Source organism: Salmo salar, chromosome 03, assembly GCF_965601325.2.
Source record: "Salmo salar chromosome 03, fSalSal1, whole genome shotgun sequence".
In the NCBI taxonomy this organism is placed as follows: domain Eukaryota; kingdom Metazoa; phylum Chordata; class Actinopteri; order Salmoniformes; family Salmonidae; genus Salmo; species Salmo salar.
The window spans coordinates 32,662,146-32,681,666 of record NC_138293.1 but is presented as its reverse complement, the minus strand read 5'-3'; the positions used below and the strand labels follow the sequence as shown (position 1 = coordinate 32,681,666).

At 42.3% G+C, this 19,521-nt stretch overlaps 1 protein-coding gene across 4 annotated transcripts in view; it reads left to right on the top strand.

Moving 5' to 3' along the window:
• LOC106599757 (adhesion G protein-coupled receptor L2) overlaps positions 1 to 19,521 on the top strand; it is a 126,176-nt gene that overhangs the window by 45,896 nt on the left and 60,759 nt on the right. For all 4 annotated transcript variants that reach the window (XM_014191055.3, XM_014191057.3, XM_014191058.3 and 1 more), the window contains exons 3-5: positions 12,704 to 12,917; positions 16,419 to 16,528; positions 18,689 to 19,492. In XM_014191055.3, the coding sequence (XP_014046530.2) occupies positions 12,704 to 12,917; positions 16,419 to 16,528; positions 18,689 to 19,492 (1,128 nt within the window). The remainder of the gene's footprint in view (positions 1 to 12,703; positions 12,918 to 16,418; positions 16,529 to 18,688; positions 19,493 to 19,521) is intronic.

Sequence of the window (19,521 nt, the reverse complement as noted above, 5' to 3'; positions counted from 1 at the left end):
CCAGCCGGTGTCTATTGCACAAGTTACCACTGGCTAAATCTATGACATTAAAAGGCCTATTTACTCTGTTCCATCTGACTGCGCATCTCATCAGCCCAGGCAGGGAAGTTAAAAACTTGATCTCCTCTATAAAAAGCATCTAGACATTATCTCACATTTCTTTTAGACAAACATTTAGTTTTCAACAGTGGAGAATTGTATAAACCTTGCTGTCTGTCTCTCAGACATTTGCAACAATGTTTCAATATTCAAATTCAACATCCAACTATCCCATAGTAATGAACGTGTGGGGTTCGGGAGACCAGAGAGAGAGGCAGGCAGCGTTTCTCAGCCTGTCATGAATCAGCTGACATCATTTTATGGATATATACAAAGAAATGTAAATTGAAAAAAGGTAAAATGAAGCGAAGCGCAGCTAGTTTGTAGTCTTTCCAGCTTCAATTTGAAGTTATTGTGTTAGCTGTGTTGTTGCCTAGCTCCTCTGAACAACAGTGTCCTAACGAGAGAGCACATTTTCCATGCCAGGCGAAATCGTGCCTCATTAGCTCCTTGTTTTGGATGTATCCAAATAAATGTCACTAGAAAACAGCTTAAACAAATGCAGCTACTGATGTTATTCTGTCTGCGCTGTTTGACGTGACTGTAAGTTAGCCGTAGTTGGCTTGCTAGCATGCAAGGGATAAGAACGTTGCCAGCCAGTATGGCAATGGAACATTTAGAACGAACGACTGGGTCGCGTCCATAGATACAGAACAAAAAGACTGAACGACTGGGTCTTGTCTCTGGCAACCGAACCAATTGAACGAACGACAAGCCGGCTTGGGTAGCAACCCTAGATTTGTTTCGGGACTATATCTTGTGGAAGGATGAAATGGTATGAATAAATTAATCAAAATAAAGTTTTTAATGAAAATATGTACAGTTGAAGTTGGAAGTTTACATACACCTTAGCCAAATACATTTAAACTCTGTTTTTCACAATTCCTGACATTTAATCCTTGTAAAAATTCCCTGTCTTAGGTCAGTTAGGATCACCACTTTATTTTAAGAATGTGAAATGTCAGAATAATAGTTGAGAGAATGATTCATTTCAGCTTTTATTTCTTTCATTACATTCCCAGTGGGTCAGAAGTTTACATACACTCAATTAGTATTTGGTAGTATTGCCTTTCAATTGTTTCACTTGGGTCAAATGTGTCAGGTAGCCTTCCACAAGCTTCCCACAATAAGTTGGATGAATTTTGGCTCATTCCTCCTGACAGAGCTGGTGTAACTGAATCAGGTTTGTAGGCCTCCTTGCTCGCACACCCCTTTTCAGTTCTGCCCACACATTTTCTATAGGATTGAAGTCAGGGCTTTGTGATGGCCACTCCAACATGTTTACTTTGTTGTCCTTAAGCCATTTTGCCACAACTTTGGAAGTATGCTTGGGGTCATTGTCCATTTGGAAGACCCATTTGCGACCAAGCTTTAACTTCCTGACGGATGTCTTGAGATGTTGCTTCAATATATCCACAGAATTTTCCTTCTTCGTGATGCCATCTATTTTGTGAAGTGCACTAGTCCCTCCTGCAGCAAAGCCTCCCTCTTTTTCCTCCAAACATAACAATGGTCATTATGGCCAAACAGTTAGATTTTTGTTTCATCACACCAGAGGACATTTCTCCAAAAAGTACAATCTTTGTCCCCATGTGCAGTTGCAAACCGTAGTCTGTTTGGGCGTGGAGCAGTGACTTCTTCCTTGCTGAGCGGCCTTTCAGGTTAAGTCGATGTAGGACTCATTTTACTGTGGATATAGATACCTTTGAATCTGTTTCCTCCAGCATCTTCACAAGGCCCTTTGCTGTTATTCTGGGAATGATTTGCACTTCTCGCACCAAAGTGCGTTCATCTCTAGGAGACAGATCGTGTCTCCTTCCTGAGTGGTGTTTATACTTGCGTACTATTGTTTGTACAGATGAACGTGGTACCTTCAGGCATTTGGAAATGACTCCCAAGGATGAACCAGACTTCTGGACATCTACAATTTATTTTCTGAGGTCTTGGCTGATTTCTTTTGATTTTCCCATGATGTCAAGCAAAGAGTCACTGAGTTTGTAGGTAGGCCTTGAAATACATCCACAGGTACACCTCCAATTGACTCAAATGATGTCAATTAGCCTATCAGAAGCTTCTAAAGCCATGACATCATTTTCTGGAATTTTCCAAGCTGTATAAAGGCACAGTCAACTTAGTGTATATAAACTTCTGACCCACTGGAATTATGATACAGTGAATTATAAGTGAAATAATCTGTCTGTAAACAATTGTTGGAAAAATGACTTGTGTCATGCACAAAGTAGATATCCTAACCGACTTGCCAAAACTATAGTTTGTTAACAAGAAATTTGTGGAGTGGTTGAAAAACAAGTTTTAATGACTCCAACCTAAGTGAATGTAAACTTCTGACTTCAACTGTAAATCATTATTTGAATATGTTGGTAACCCGTTGTATAGAAGTGATAATGCCCTCAAAGCCGGTGTTTGGAGGATATGCCTAACAACACCCATGCCAATATATTCTCCAAACACCAGCTTCGAGGGCGTTATCACTTAATTGTACTCTTTCAGGAGTTGAATGTAACATGATTGTACTGTATGTCAGGAGTTGAATTGAACCTTCACTGTAATGATATGGTAACACATTAGTATTTGTTATCATTAATATATAGTGTACGGCTTTCACGGCTGTGTTTTGGCATGTATGTGCATGTGGCGTATTTGTGCGAGCGTGTGGGCGCGCGTGCATGAGAGTGTTCCCCTATCATCTGTGTCTTTTCCTTATCCAGCGAGCGATGCACAGAAGTGGGTTAAGTGCCTTGCTCAAGGGCACATCGGCGGATGTTTCACCTAGTTGGCTCTGGGATTCGTACCAGAGACCTTTGGGTTATTGGCCCAACGTTCTTAACCGCTTGGCTACTTGTAGTCCCCCGGTTCTGGTTAGTCCCCAGTCAGCCCTACTGTTCCAGCCTCATTATTAAGAACCGATTTAATCCCTGTTCCAGTCACAGTTCCTCCTGACATACTCTGTCAATGTGCCGTACTGAGGGAGCCTCTTGGGCCGGGCTCAGAACACACAAACACACACACGTACGCACACACGCATGCAGGGCCATGTGATGAGGAGGGGACCCCCCTTAGGGAAGCACCTGACTGGTTCCGGGACTTGAAGCAGAAAGCCCAGCTGGGGTTTAAATGTGAGGGGTTAGGAACGGGGCTTTGGCTTTGAGGACGTTTAAGGATGCAGCACAATCATTCAGGGGAGATAAAGAAACTACGCCCTTGCTACACACAGGGGAGATTTTCCTTCTATATTCTCCTCTTTCTGTGTGTTTCATCAACTCTGTGGAAAAAACATGCAATAATATGCTAGGCCAGCTTGCAGCAGTGAACTAATTATTGATTCTCTCCCTTGTGTATACTGAATAGGTTTTTCATAAACTCTCAACCAAAGCCTTTTGCGATTTTAATGTTTAACGCCTGTGACACATATTTGTGTCTTTGGACGCTGAGACTCTTTGGACGCTGAGACTTCACTTTAAAATGTTTACCAGGCTTCCGGGGTGGGTGGCGCAGTGGTCTAATCTCTGCTGTGCCACCAGAGATTCTAGGTTCGAGCCCAGGCTCTGCCGTGACCGGGAGGCCCATGGGGCAGTGTACAATTGGCCCGGCGTCGTCCGGGTTAGGGAGGGTTTGGCCGGCAGGGATATCCTTGTCTCATCACGCACTAGCGACTCCTGTGGCGGGCCGGGCGCAGTGCACGCTGACCAGGTCGCCAGGTGTACGGTATTTCCTCCGACACATTGGTGCGGCTGGCCTCCGGGTTGGGTGTGCGTTGTGTCAAGAAGCAGTGCGGCTAGGTTGGGTTGTGTTTCGGAGGACGCATGGCTCTCGACCTTCGCCTCTCCTAAGTCCGTACGGGAGTTGCAGCAATGAGACAAGACAGTAGACACTATCAATTGGATACCACGAAATTGGGGAGAAAAAGGGGTAAAAGATTAAAAAAAATAACTAAAATGTATACCAAACAAAAACCATTGATTTCAAAGTTTAACAAACCATAACTCTATGCGCAAGGATTACTTTTAACAATTTCCACTGAACATTTTACAAAAACACGTTTACAGGTAGAACTGTGCAGATAGAAAGTTTGGTAACAGAATAAAACAGAGGGAGATTTTATCGTAATTATGTTACTAAAATGTGCATCATTGCATCTAAATGTTTTGTTTTATTTATTTACTGTGTAAATGTTTTAACGTTGTCATTGTGCATAGAGTTGTATGGTTTGTTAAACTTTGAAATCAATGGTTTTTGTTTGGCAAACTGTTGCAAAATGAAAAATGGGAGTCTCAGCGTTATTCTGTCACTGTGGAATTGTAATTCTGTCACTGTGGAATTTCCTTTACAAAAAAAAAAAAAAACGTTTGATTTGCCAAGCTCTAATAATCCAACAGGCGCTTGGTTTGGATAACGATCGACAAAAGGAGACATTTTTCTAAGACATGTTTTTAACATGGTGTCATCTCTGTCATGAAGAGCTAAATTAATGGCTGACCCTGCGTTGGCCTCAGAGGATTAAATGCGTTAGCTATGTAATGATGTTGCTCCCCGTTCTTAAATGGCTTCCTTTTGATGTCTTAAAGGTCAGAGGTCAGGGCAGTCCCATTGACAGAGAAGATGACCTCAGTTTAAACAGGGCATGTTCGATAGTTAGTTGTAAACAAAGAAATAGAATTTCACCCATCACAGACCCATTGGCTTGATTGGAAATTCCCATTCTTGTAATTCTAGTTATATGGTTATACTCTTTCGCTTTCCCTCATAGCTTGGAAAATCAGATGTCATCGAGGGATGTCTTTAGCTTGAGTTGAGCCTGCTGCTGTCTTTGAAGAACCCAAACAGTCTTTCGCCTAGATGCTACATTGAATTTGTGAACTGTCTGGAACTGTCATGTTTTGCCATTGCTGACTTTGAAGACAACAACAAAATCAGGTTAAGCACTAAAGGGCGCTTGGTGTAAAAAATAAGGACAATAGGAACATCACTCACTCGTGCGTCACTTTTGAAGTGGATTTGAGGTTTAGGTTGGGATTTAAAGGAGGCTTGCAAGTTAGCATGCCTGGAGCACCTGGGCTTGTAAGCAGGAGAGAGAAAATAGGGATGAGGGGAAATGAGGATGAGAAATGCCACATGAGCGTCTGCCGTGACAGGGTCTATCTCAGTCACACACATGTACACACGCCCACACAATATCTCCAATATCTCCAATATTTCCAAGCGCTTAAGAGATGCCACCGGGGGGAGGGGAGGGGGGGGCTGACTCTATCATGCTTTAGTCCCAGTGATATGACAAATCCTTCCCCTTTAGTTCTCCAGAATGAGACACGCATCAACATCCCGTGCATGTAATGCTCTCCTGCTCTCCTGCAATGCCCACCCACTGTTTTCAGAGGGGGAAAAAATATAGAAAACACAGTCTAGGAGATGAATGGCCACGGTCATGAATACCAAGAGTGATTTTTGGAACCTGAAGCACCACCATTGTATTTCAGCCATATTAAAGAGAGAAATTCCTGAGAGCATGGCTTTCACCACAAAATGGACTAAGTGACTTATCCGGTTCTATTTTAGAATGCTTACGGTATATTGGAACCTGGAGGTGTTTGATAGCAGTTATTTGTCTGGGAAAGTAGCGTTTAGCCTTTGGGGTCTGCTTTGCGGTCTTGTTTGACATTGTCTTTAGAAACGATTCCCAGCAAGCTAGAACAGAGACAGAAAGAGAGAGAGGGGGTGAGTGTCATGGGAGATGGTGCCATATGTCCTTGTCGATTGTATTATTGCAGTTTTGGTGGTTGTAATGAAATATGGGCCTGTTGTAGCGGGGTCATGCCTGTACAGAGTATCTCCTGTGCAGATGTTATTTTGCAACTCCCCAAATCTCCTTCCTCATCTCTCAACTCACTCCCATGTGTTTTAATGTGTGTCTTCCTTTTGGATAGCATTTGGGAGATTGTATCACAGATAGCAAATGGCAGACACCAGCAGCTACGCTATTTATTGTATGCTTCCAGACACTAGCAGCTATGCTATTTATTGTATGCTTCCAGACTCTAGCAGCTATGTAATTTATTGTATGCTACTGAGGGATATGAAAAGAGACTTGTATTAAATATTTTTTCAAAATATAATACTTTTCTGTCTGCTTAAGAATGTTGTGTTTACAATTTGAGACTAGTATTATTTAATAAAGAAGGGGTTAATTGCAAGTGCCCTTTAGAAGCCACCGTGATTTTCTTCATAAAAGTACTTTATTTCGAAATGAATTCAGCCTATTGTTTTTTTAAATCCTTCCTTGGCCTGCAATCAACAACTTCCATTGAACAGATTAGAAATACTGCAGAGGAGTACAAAGAGAGCAGAATTTGTTTTTAAAAAAACCATGTTGCCGCTTTGTTCTCACTTGTTAAGTATTCAAATATGCTTTCGATTTTTTTTTCCTTTTTCTTAATTCCCTTTGGAAAATCGTGACTTCATCTTTGGAAAACATACTGTATGCTCGCTTGCCCTCTACTCTCGCTCCGGATATTAGATTATGGAGGCATCCAGCGCAGTTGGGAGGAATGCTTGACTTTGGAAGATTCCCTCTTTCTTCCCGAGACGTAGGCTACCAGTAATATTGAAGAATAAAACGACCAAAAAAGGCAAACAATTTTGAAGGACTCACGCTGTGTCAGCGGTGGGGCCACTCTTATTCTTCTAAAGGGTTACACCCTGCTTTATCCTGTGGCGAAAGCGTCCCTGTCAAGCCTAGGCCCAGAACAATGGGGGCCAGCCTGGGGGAACAGGTCCATTTGCATGCAGCTGTTTGACGTTTCCACGACCACAAAGACCAATCAAAGAGGCCTTAATGGAGGATGACAAGCGTCAACCAACGCCTAGCTGTGCTCTGTCTGTCTGTCTGTGAAGGCTCTTGCGGCCCTCGCCACTCTGTCTGTACCCCCCCCACCCCTCCAAAACTGGCCCACTTTTTGCCAGACTGATCAAACATTCCGGTACTCTTGCGGCTCCTCAGTCTGAGTCTGAAGTCCTCGTGGAGAGCGGAGGAGGGGAGTTTTGGGGGTTAAAGGTTGTATAGGATAGGCCTCTTAAAGGACAAAACAATCCTGGGAAAATGAGGGGTTAGGATGAGGGGCTAAACATAACTGTGACTGTGTGTCATGGTCTGGTGCTCTGGCCAAAGCCAATAGCTTTATATCAAACCTTAATTGTCTTTTTATTTTTTTTCTCTCTTTTTTTTTTCTCAGGGGTTTAAAAGCATCAGACGATGGCAGTGCGCCACTGGCTGGGCCTGTATTTTTCAGATGCACCCATCTGCGCTGTGGTGCCACTTTCAATTTCAAGGGTGTTGATAGAAAACAAAATATGTATTATGGAAAGGATTGTTGCCAGTGAATTATAGGCTGCGTACCGAAAAAAGGAGAAGAGACTCCACACTTCCATAATACGACACATTGTGAGTCCGTATTGGCCCCCTGTCTGCCTACTCTGTGCTCACTTGAGCTCAAATAGCAGGCTTACCCGTTGGCTGGTCAGGGGGAGGAATCTGAAAAGCCTATTTTCTATCCCCCAGTCAGTCAGTCAGTCACTGACCAGAATGCCTGATAAGGCGTCGCCGTGTCAACAGGGCCAGGAATAGGGGATCACAGCCAATTATGGCACAGAGAAAATGTGTACAGCGGTTTCCATGGCAATTCAATTGCACATTCTATTTAGTATATTATATACTGGCCTGCTGGATGCAGCCGTAGGATTAAGACTGGGGAGTTTATGGAATTTTGGGTAACGATTAATTGTCATGCAAATGACCACAGTTATAGTCATAATTGTATTTTTGTTTGTTTTGAGCTTGTAATGTATCATAATGCATCTTTGAAAAATAGCTACGACCTACCTAATGAATACAACATAGCGTTGGTGACACCCCCATCTAAATAATGTATAGGTTTGGCTGCTTGTAACTGTTGGAAATGAAGCTTCTTCCGACTATACTCGTAAAACGATTGCAACTTTACCCTTTTCATGTAAAAATGAATAATTGCTATTGGGTAAACTATCTACTTGAAAATAAAGTTGAATCCCTCCCCCCTCTTAAAATAAACGTATTAAGGCAATTATGATGATACTTTTTTTTTGTTCACGTTATTGTTAATAATTCTGGACCTTGCGACTAGAAGGTTATATCTGACATTTTGGTCAAAATTGTGTCATTAACATAGTTGCTCTTTAGGTGGTCCTTTACATGTGAGATATGTCAGATAAAAATAAATAGTATAGTTTACTGTAGAATTTTTTTGTAAATTATCTGAATGTTCTATCTGCACAAACACCTTTTCACTTGCTGCCATACGGTTCTATCTGCAGTCTTAATCACACAATGATGGATTGTCAATCAAAATAATTGGATGGAGGGCGATATACTTATTGAGTCATGAAAGAGGAAGACATCACAAAAACAGTTCTGAGATCTGGGACTTATTTAAAAAAAAAAAAAAAAAAACATACATTTTGCAGATAGAACCTTGGGACTCCCAAGTCCTTGATTATTCATATCATAGGTTCTGGTCCTCTTTTTCAATTACTTAGATTTTTTTTCTCACAATTTTTCTGAAGAATGGCCATAATGTAAGCTCTCTATGGGCAAAATAAATAAATACAGGTGCCTTAGAGCATGTTTAAGGTCCTTAGAGAGGCATTGCTGTTTTTGACTAGTTCTATAGCGATATGAAAACCTCCATGGAAGGGTTATTTTAAAATTACAAACGTTTTATTGATGACTAGCAAGTAGTTTACATACTTTGGGTGTCAAACACCAGAAAAAGATATCAGTTTACTCATCCACAGCTAAGCTTTAGCAATGCTGCTAGTTATCCATAGGATATAGTGTATTTGTCATTTTCGCTTTAACAAATGTGTGATGGACATGAATTCATATATTTGACGATGTGACTAGAGAGAAGGGTATTCTCTTGATTTAATCATTACATTTTTGTACTTTTCTATTGAAATAATTGTAACATTCTGTGCCAGATTGAATCTTATGGCTGAAGCCAGATTGACATTTCAGAGCCACAAGGTTCTAGCTGCGATTGCACCACCCCCTAAAAAAACAAATTTTCAAATGTCTTAGGATTTCGATGCTCTGCACTTCAGGTACATTTAGGGTGAGGACCAGAATGGGTGATCAAAAGAAGAATTCACTACAAAACAGTTCTGAGATCTGGGATGTGAAAACTTTATTGCTCAATATCTCAGAACTATGCTTTGGGCAATTCATTATCGGTTACGCGATTATATGGTTATTGTGCCAGCCTTATGTAGGATGATTTAATGTTAGTCTGAAGGAGCGATAAAGAGAGAGGTAGCCTTGCTCCGTTCTTTTCTTTTTTTACACACACACACACACACACACACACACACACACACACACACACACACACACACACACACACACACGATGTGCTATAGATTTTCCCTCCTGTTTTCTGAACTGTTCTGAACTGCAGCTGGCTGCCCGACATGCTTGTGTCCTGTGGCAGTTCTTTTCCTACCACTGCAAAGTTGGAACAGAGAAGTCAAACAAAGTTACACAGAGCCATGAGATGAAAGGCTTTTCACACTTCCTCAAGACATTGACATTCATGCACACACAAAAATGTTTCTCCCCCCGCGTAAACCTCTCTGCCCCATTTAACTTTTAATAAAAGTCTCCAACATTCACAGTGATGTTCCAAAAAAAATCTAAGTGGATACATTGTAAATGTATCATACCCGAGTGGCACAGTGGTCTAAGGCACTGCATTTCAGTGCTAAAGGCATCACTACAGACACCCTGGTTCAAATCCAAGCTGTATCACAACCGGCCGGGATTGGGAGTCCCATTGGGCGGAGAACAATTGGCCCAACGTCGTCCGGGTTTGGTCAGTGTAGGCCGTCGTTGTAAATAAAAATCTGGTCTTAACTGACTCGCCTAGTTAAATAAAGCTTAAATAAAAATGATAAATAAAGTACCTGTGTTTTCCATTCTGTTCACATCTGTTCACTTCATTTACACAGGCAGACCAATTATTTTCAGTAATTGGTCTTTTGACAAATCAGATCAGCTCTGAAAAATATCTGATGTGAAAAGAATTAAGCTACCTGTGTAAACGCAGCCAAAGAGTTAAGAATGCTTTGAACGAATGGTTATTGAAAGGACATGATGTGCAGTCTTCAAACAGAAAGAAATTACTTTTTACTTCATTCTATTATTTTCCCCCAAAGGAAAGAAAACAAGATTTGCTCAAAACATTACAACTTTTTTTAAAGGGATTTTTCATGATACGTATCCAATTACCGAGAGGTAAGTGAGTCATTAATGAGATCCATGCTATCTGAAGGGAGTGGAGAGACAAGGCAATTTGTCCTTGTGTGCGCCCATAACAGTCAAGATACTCCCCCTTAATTGATATACTGTTGCCCTATGGCCAGATGGATCTATACTGTACTGGGGAAGAGGAGGCAGGCGAGCCCCAGGCTTAATCAATTGCTAGGCCTCAATTGACAGCAGCTGTGTGTGATCAGACCATACAGTAAACTGTAGTTCCCTGATAGATGGCCTATAACTAACTGTTGGACAGAAGGGAAAGGAGGGAGGGGAAGTTACAGTGAGCTACAGTCCACTCTAAAGGAGAGTTTTTCCATTGAGAAACTTTAAAACCCCATGAAATGTATTCTTTCTTTCTGCTTTCTGTAGCCTCTGCGATAAAGCTGTCACTCCCTCCGTGAGGAATGGCCATGAAACCCATTCATTAGTTTTTGTGGAAGTTGAAGCCGCACGGGGTAGTTACAGTAGTTATAGCAGTTAGTTGAACTACGGCACATACATCTCAACTAAGCAGAATCCACAGACCAATTAGCATACATGTTTATCATCAGTATATTCATGAATGCGCATATATTGTAATCTGAAGTGGACACATAGCATTCTGTTGTAAAAATGGTTCATGCATAAAAAAGCATTTCCCACTGAGAGCTTGTTTGGTGCCTCATGCTTCTAGTCGAGTCTCAGAAATTCTCATCTCTTGGCTTACAGGTGCTTTATATCCACGTTTGTATGCAAACCTTTCTCGACACTCGTCAGTGTTTGTCTGCGACATTTGTGGAACCTACACAGAATACCATTATAATAGAGCAGGGCATGGTACCACTACAGGCTAGAATGACAAGCAAATAGACAGACGTGAGCCGAGGTCGAGGTCTCAGGGTAGTAGGAGTTTCAAGCCGAAATCACTTCAACTTTGAGCCATTCGTTCAAACAATCGCTAATTGCGTCATGCCCTGGCTGTCAAATTGTGTATGGGTGCAATTAGCAGGCGGGGGCAAAGCAAACCTGAGCTGGTTAGTGTTATTACTTGACAATGCAGAGGAGCCAATGGGAGCGCTGAGAAGGTAACAGGCTGAAAAGAGAGACTAATTAGCAGAGTAGTGCAGTGGCAGAAAACACAAATGGCAGCTGAGCTGGCCCCTCAGAGAGGCAGACTGTTGCCGCGGACAACAGTGATTATTGACAGCTCATGCAGTGCAACTGCCTTGCACTTAGTCCTTTAACGGAACACCATTAGCATTTCTGAAAGTTGAGGTGTTTTCTTAGGGATTGGTCTCGAAATAAACTGCATACCTGTTCGTTTTTTTTCTTCTTTCCTTCCTATTTTTCTTTCTTTAATTTATCTATTTCTTTCTTTCTCTCTGCTTTCTTTTAATATCTCTTTTTATGTATTTCCATGGTATTTATGGCTTGACGTTTTATTGCTTTTAGGGAAAAAAGAGAGTAAAAAACAACCTTTTCGATATACTTTGTTGATGGGAGGAACAAAAACTGATCAAAATAGTTAATTTTCCCCAAAGCACAGATATTTTGCTGGTGTTCACATCTGCTGAGCTCCGCATATAGATTTTTCCTCTTCTGTGGATTTTTCCTCTTCAGTGTCTTCTATCATCGACACTGTAAAATGGATTAAATTACATTCCATGCTGCTGCTGGGAGATTCAGGCTCTTTTCTGCCTCTTGCTCTACTGATAGAAAAGCTAAACAAGTGAAACAAAACACAAATGAGGGAGCTTGTACCCCATTGTCGAAACTAACCATTCAAACTTAATCGAACCATGGTCCTGAAGGAGGAATTGAGAGAGAGATTTTGGGTTCTATAGTATTGTGTTTAGGTGTATTTGAATTTGTTTCTTGGGTTGTTACATGGACTTTTATACAATGACTATACAACTTCGTTGTCTTTGCCAGAAACAAAGAGACCTTAGAGAAATTGGTAATTCAATAGAACTGTATTTTTCCTCATCCTTGTTGTACTGTATGTTATAATTCTTCTGTTTTAAACCGTTGTAAACATTGGATGAGTGGTCTGCAGTTACTAATTAAATGGATTGTCTTTTGATGCTCTGCAGTCTGTACTACCTCCTAAGATATCAAATTACTCCATGTTATTGGGTACTTTTGGCTCCTCTTGGCTCCCATTCCTATGAATGCAGTATATTATAGCACTTTACCTAATATCTCTTTTACGTTCTCCCCCCTCTCTCATCTCTCTATCCCTCCCTCCCTTTCGCCCAGGGTTCGGTCGTGCGGCCCTGCCGTTTGGCCTGGTCAGAAGAGAGCTCTCCTGCGAAGGATATGCCATCGATCTCCGCTGCCCCGGTGCTGATGTCATCATGATCGAGACAGCGAACTACGGCCGCACCGACGACAAGATCTGCGACGCAGACCCGTTCCAGATGGAGAACGTCAACTGTTACCTCCCCGACGCCTACAAGATCATATCACAAAGGTAAGAGTCAACTGCTACCCCACCCAAGGCCTACAAGATTGTATCTCAAAGGTAATAGAGCAGGAAGGTCTCGTTACACAATATAACCTGGAGTTAGTTAGGGATGTGTGGTATGTGATTCTAGAGTCCAGTCTAGTGATTCTGGATCCACTATTTTTCTATCGAAACAAAGTGGTTTGGTTTGGGTGGTAACCCTAATATTACTAGACTAGCATTTGTGTTACTTTTTCAACTGACCAAAAACAGACAATTTACCCACACTTCCTTGACTTTTTTAATAATCAGATGTTTTTCTGGGTATTGTTGTGGAACTCTAGACCGTAGAAACTGGACAGGGGGTCATTAGTAGCAACCCTAGACCATATGCTCTATGCATCCCTGCACCAGTACCACTGCAGCTGCTCAACCAGCCAGCCAGCCAGCCAGCCTGTCCGTCTCAAAAGAGTCACATGAACCTCCTTCTTAATCCCTCTGTTTCCAACATTCGTTTTTTGTTCCAACACTCGTACTGCATTGACACAGCCCAGCACCCAGCCCTGTGCAATGCCTCTACCCCCCTCATAATACCATTCATATTAGTAACACTCTCCCAGGACATTTAGCTGCAATACTGCCACTAGGCTGCACGCACCACTTTAAATTGACTGCTATGCCGGGCCCCAGCCCGGAAGTGTGTATTTAAAGGACCCCAGATTAACGTTTCATAAGTCAGCAAGAACCCCGGCTCACCTACCGAAACACGCCGCTACCCTGCCCTGACCTGTGTGCTACTGAGTGTATGTAGTCATCCACCTTAGGAAATAGGTCCTGCCTGCTGCCTTATACATCCACATCCACAAAAATTCCCATGAGCTCTTGAATAGATAATAAAGACGTCCCATATTTAGCTTGTCACGCTACATTTACTGCAGTGTTTGTCTCAGCCGTTGCACACGGACCAGACAGAGACAAAGACAGAGAATGCTCACCGTGTCCCTTGATTTGTCTGTTAGTGCTCACGTGCTGGTTTAGCCGACTTGGGTTCAAATACTGTGTGATATCTTTCAAATGCTTTGAGCATTTCCCCTGGCCTGCTTTGAGGTCCAGATGGGTGGTTTTGCAACAATTCTATTGGTTCTATTGCATCAGACAAGTTCAATCGAGCCCGGATAAAGTGTTTGGAATTATATCAAATAGTATTTTATCCCATGTCTGCATTGTTGCCTAGGCTAGAACCCACTGAACTCCACTTCAAACTAATCTGTTAACAAAGGCTTTAGGAGAGTCAGTGGAGGTGGTAAAGAGCCCAGAGCCCGATCATGCTCTACACCACTAAACCTACTGTAGCTTGTGTGCGTTACTCTAATGTAGTAGATCAGAGGAAATGAGACATGACAATAATGAGTATTGATACAATAACCTGGGGTGGTTCAGGCAGCAGCAGGCCTAAGCCACAGAACAGCCAGCCTGATGATGCGCTAGTCTGATGCCTTGTTATAATGGATGCTGGCTTAAACAATGGAGGTAAACGCACTGCATAAAATGAGAAATAGGCTGGTGGAGGATTTGTCTGTTACCATGGATGTCACTATGGGTTTATATGTTAAATGTTTGTTTGTCGTTTAGCAGACAATCTTATCCAGAGCGACCCCGTGAGAATCAAACCCACAACCCGCCATGCTCTACTGAGCCAAATGGGATAACTGAGCCACACGGGATTACTAAGTATTTAAATCATTTAAAAGACGCCATCAACCCATTGGTCATAAGCAGGAAAACATACAAATATGATTAACACAAAATGATGATAGGTGAAATTATCACTGTTTCAGTGGACAGAAATCAGTGTTAACACATTATGGAGGTAATGAGTCATTTTTCTAGAAATTCACTTCTTTGCTTTCATAAATTCTGGTGTCATTGGAGTAAAAATCACAAGACTGTAGCTAGCTAACAGATTAATTGCAGGGATTTGGAATGAAGGGGAAGTTCTGGAGAGTTTTTCACACCCTTTCCCATGCAGCACTAATCTCTTCCCTCAGAGTAGGACAGGGTAATAGCCCTGGGCTGGGGATAATGCCATTTTTTTCTTCATTATTATTTTCTGACGAAGGGAAGTGGATAAGTGTAGCTCACATAACAGACATCACTGTCTGTCTGCCTCCCGGACAACCTCCTGTAAAGTCATTGTAATAGTGGTGACGATGACGACGATGATCTGCCGGCTTCAATTCTACATTTGATGACGGGGGACAAACAATGGGAAGAAATAGAAGAAAGACTATGATTAGTCTACCGACCGTTACATTAGTTGGAAGTAATTGTCCAATATCTCAATGCAAATCACATACTTATATGCAGGTTGTAATAGGCAGCAAGTGACTGGTTAATGAACACTGCGATTTTACGCATGTGTGTCTTATCTGTACGTAATTGTATTACACGTGGATTTCCTACAAGGTCACTGGGTCACGGGCAAAGTTTTGTAGCAGGTCTGATAACAACCTAATTTGTTCTTGGCTGTCACACTAAAAGCTGTCCTTTTCGGCTTTTGAGGGACAGCTAGGCTCTTTGCTTCGGCGGTGATTCTGTGCGAGATCTGTCCAACTTGCACGACTTTGCATTCGACCTTCTCAAATATTTATCACTAAACCGGTCTGCAAATTGTTAAGTCGCTATTTTTTTTTTTATATTTTTTTTTTACTCGTCATGGGATAACTGTTTGCTTCTGCTGTTGCTGCTGCCTTCTCAATCCTTCAGTCTCAAGAGAGCTTGATTGAAGTGGGGACAATTTCATCCTATATTTATACAAAATCAGTTATTCTATTTCCCCCTCCATCTCTCACTCTGTTGCACTCGCAAAACACAAACACGCACAATTGAAACCGTTTTAATTTAAGGGTAGCACATTCAACTTCATAGCCAAGGTCAACTCAAGTTATGAGGCAAATAACTAACTCCCATAGCAAAGGCTCGGGAGCCTCCCATAGCAAATAATGGTGAGCATTCTGTGTTTCGGTTGACCCGCTTGAAACAGCCAATTACCCTGCCTGTTGTGTACAATTGAAATTGTTCTCTGTGTGGGTGAGTGGTCTCAGTGGGTACATGGCTCTGATAAGGTGACATTCTCATCAACATCGCATAATATACTCCAGACCGGTCTTCAGCTCTTCACAGTTCTCCCACTCTTTATTTTTATGTCTGTGTGTGTGCGTCTCTCTGTATATCTATTTACTGTTTCTCTCTTTTATTTATCCCCCCCAAATGATTCTTCTCTTCCTCCCTCAACTTGTTAAGTTGGCGTCGACAGTACAGCATATTGAATCAAGGCCCTACTCTGATGAATAGGATTTTCATATCCTTCACCACAGCAATGCCGCAAACTTGATTTGAATAAGTGTGTGGAGGGAAAAGGGAAGTGGCTATGTATTATTCATGTGTTTCTCTCACCCTAATACCACTCCTGGGATGTTATAGTAGTTTGTGTCATTGCTGAATTGTTTGTGATCCATCTTTTCCCAGGTGCAATAACCGTACCCAGTGTATGGTTGTGACTGGCTCTGATGTGTTCCCTGACCCCTGCCCTGGTACCTACAAGTACCTAGAGGTTCAGTATGAGTGTGTCCCATACAGTAAGTATTCACCCTTTAATTATGCAGTGCTACTTTGATGTTTCTTCAACGTATTGTTAGGTTTATCACAACCATTGCTTATTTAGTGGGATCCTGTTGGGGGGAGTGGGATATGTGTTATCTTGTGTGTAATGTTTGTTTGTAGTCTATTATTAAACGATATACAGTTGATACCAAAAACATATGTAGTATTTACTTAGTTTTCTTTTAAAAATCAGACTCTTGTAACATGCAACCTTTTTTTTCTGTTATGTTTTATTTTCTGAAATAATACTTTTGCTTTACCTCTTCATTTCTCAATCAAATGTTCCTTCCTCTCTTGTGTCTTTTCCAAATTAACCTCTATGCTTTCTCTCCTTCTAAGTTTCAGTCATTCTTGTTCCTCAGTTGTCTCACTAGGATCTTTCCCTGTTCCGTTTGTTGCTGCACTGCTTTAATGAAGGAACTCAATATTGTTCACTTGCAATTGTATTTTTTGGCTCATTTGGGAAATTTCGCCTGTAACATTAGCAACAAGTTATGTTCTGTGGTTGGCCGAAGCAGACTTTGGAATTTAGTTTAGATTTGTGTCTATAAAGTTTTTGTGTAAATAGTGCTCCATTCAATCCTGCCAAAAATAACTATTTTGCTGTTTCTCTAAGAACTTTATCTGATTTTAAACTGAATAGCGATTTCAGAAACGCTACAATGTTTCTTTATGTCAAACAATTCATTTGAAAGTACTGTGGCCTGATTATTACCGATGCGGTCAGTGACCAGGCTAAAACATATTATTTTGATGGCAAGAAAAGCATGGAATCGTGATCGGTTAAACAGTGTTTGACTCCAGCCCTAACCTGTGTGCTTTCATATTATAGGGCATGATAATGTCCTATTTTTCCCCCCAGTATTTTTCTTGTTCCCCCAAAACAGGCATCTCTTGGTCCTCTATCGATCATATCCTCTAACCTTCTCTGCTCGTGTACCTGGTAGTTGACTCACGATAACCTTTCTCTCCCTCTTGCACTCTTTCTTTTTTGCTTTCTTTCTTTTCCAATGCCTAAAATAGAAGTGGAACAAAAAGGTAAATGAGTGGTCCAGTCTTACCCCCCCCGTCCCCCCCCCCCCCAGCCCCCTGTTATGTGGTGTTCAATACAACCCTCCCTCTTGTCTCCTCTCTTCTGATTGCCTCTCTAGTCAAAACACCCGCCCCAAACGCCGATAGGGTGTTGATTGCGACTCTGGGAGACAATTAGAATTTCAAAGGCATTTTTTTTTTAAAGCAGTCTAGAGGATTGAAAGATATTTCTGGTCCAGACATGAACACATGACATCTTATCAGAACGATCATCACTGACTCATGAGGTGGATTACGTTAGGAATGATATCCCCGCCTACCTACTTAGTATGAGAGTAACTATTTGTTTTTGTTTTTATATAAAGTTTAGTATTGTCTTCTGGCTTAGTCTTGTTCTGCTTGGCAATACCCTTTGATCACACCCATAGCACGTGATGGTCACCTGCCTTTCTCATCTACAACCAATCCATAGGATTCCAATGGGACACTTGCCATGACCTCCCTCACCCATCAAAGGTTTCTTTTTTTTGTCTGTTATGACGTAGAGTTCCAGCCTCTACTGTTGTTGTCCTGTCTTCTCCCAAAGCTCCACCCTCATCATTTTATCCCAGCTTTGCTGCCACCTCCATCCAGAATATGTCATTTGGTCTCTCCACAAGACGTGAAGTCTTATCCCTTATCATTTTGTCTTCTGTGTGCTTTTTCAGTAAGCATGTGCAGTTCGGCCATTTACACAAGTTGTAATTAAAACAAGTTCCAGTATACACTTCAGCCCTAGCTACCTCTCCCATGTCTTGCATTTACAGGTTTTTTTCCTCCTTTTGTTAACTTTTTTTTGTCCCACACAGTTAACGTGTATGGCAGACAGACTCTATAAGGAAGCAAGTCCTTTATTCACTTCTGCACTTTTATTTTTCCCTCTATTCACAAGCAATGGCACTCAGCGCTAGTTCAATGACAGTGCCACACGTCTTTGTCCCACACTCTACTCAGACAGCAGCGAAAACTATACACACTACAATACCTTGAAGAAATATTTGTGTTGATACTCTGCTTATTTTCTTTACTTAAACCCATCTTTCTGTCTCCCTCTCCCTCACTAGTTTTCATTTGTCCCGGGACCCTGATGGAGGTGGGGGAGCCCACGTTTGTGTTTGAGGCAGAGCAACAGGCGGGGTCGTGGTGTAAAGACCCCCTGCAGGCCAGAGACAAGGTGTTCTTCATGCCCTGGACACCGTACCGCACCGACACTCTGATTGAGTACAACTCCCTGGAGGACTTAAAAAATGGCCGCCAGACTACCACCTATAAACTCCCACATCGAGTCGACGGCACCGGCTTCGTGGCCTACGACGGAGCCATCTTCTTCAACAAGGAGCGCACGCGCAACATCGTGAAATTTGATCTCCGCACACGCATCAAGAGCGGTGAAGCCATCGTGGCCAACGCCAACTATCACGACACTTCGCCGTACCGCTGGGGCGGCAAGACGGACATAGACCTCGCCGTCGATGAGCGGGGATTGTGGGTAATCTACGCCACGGAGCAGAACAACGGGCGCATGGTGGTCTCACAGCTCAACCCATACACGCTCCGCTTCGAGGCCACCTGGGAGACGGCGTACGACAAGAGATCCGCCTCCAATGCCTTCATGGTGTGCGGCGTGCTGCACGTGGTGCGGTCCACCTACGAGGAGAACGAGAGCGAGGCGCCCAAGAGCCACATCGACTACATCTACAACACCAAGCTGAGCCAGGGAGAGTACACGGACATCCTGTTCCCCAACCAGTACCAGTACATCGCTGCTGTGGATTACAACCCCAGAGATAACCAGCTGTACGTGTGGAATAACTTTTACATCCTGCGCTACGATCTGGAGTTTGACGCGGAGAAAGACCCTGCTGAAGGTACGTCTCAGTCACGGTGTGGCCTGTTT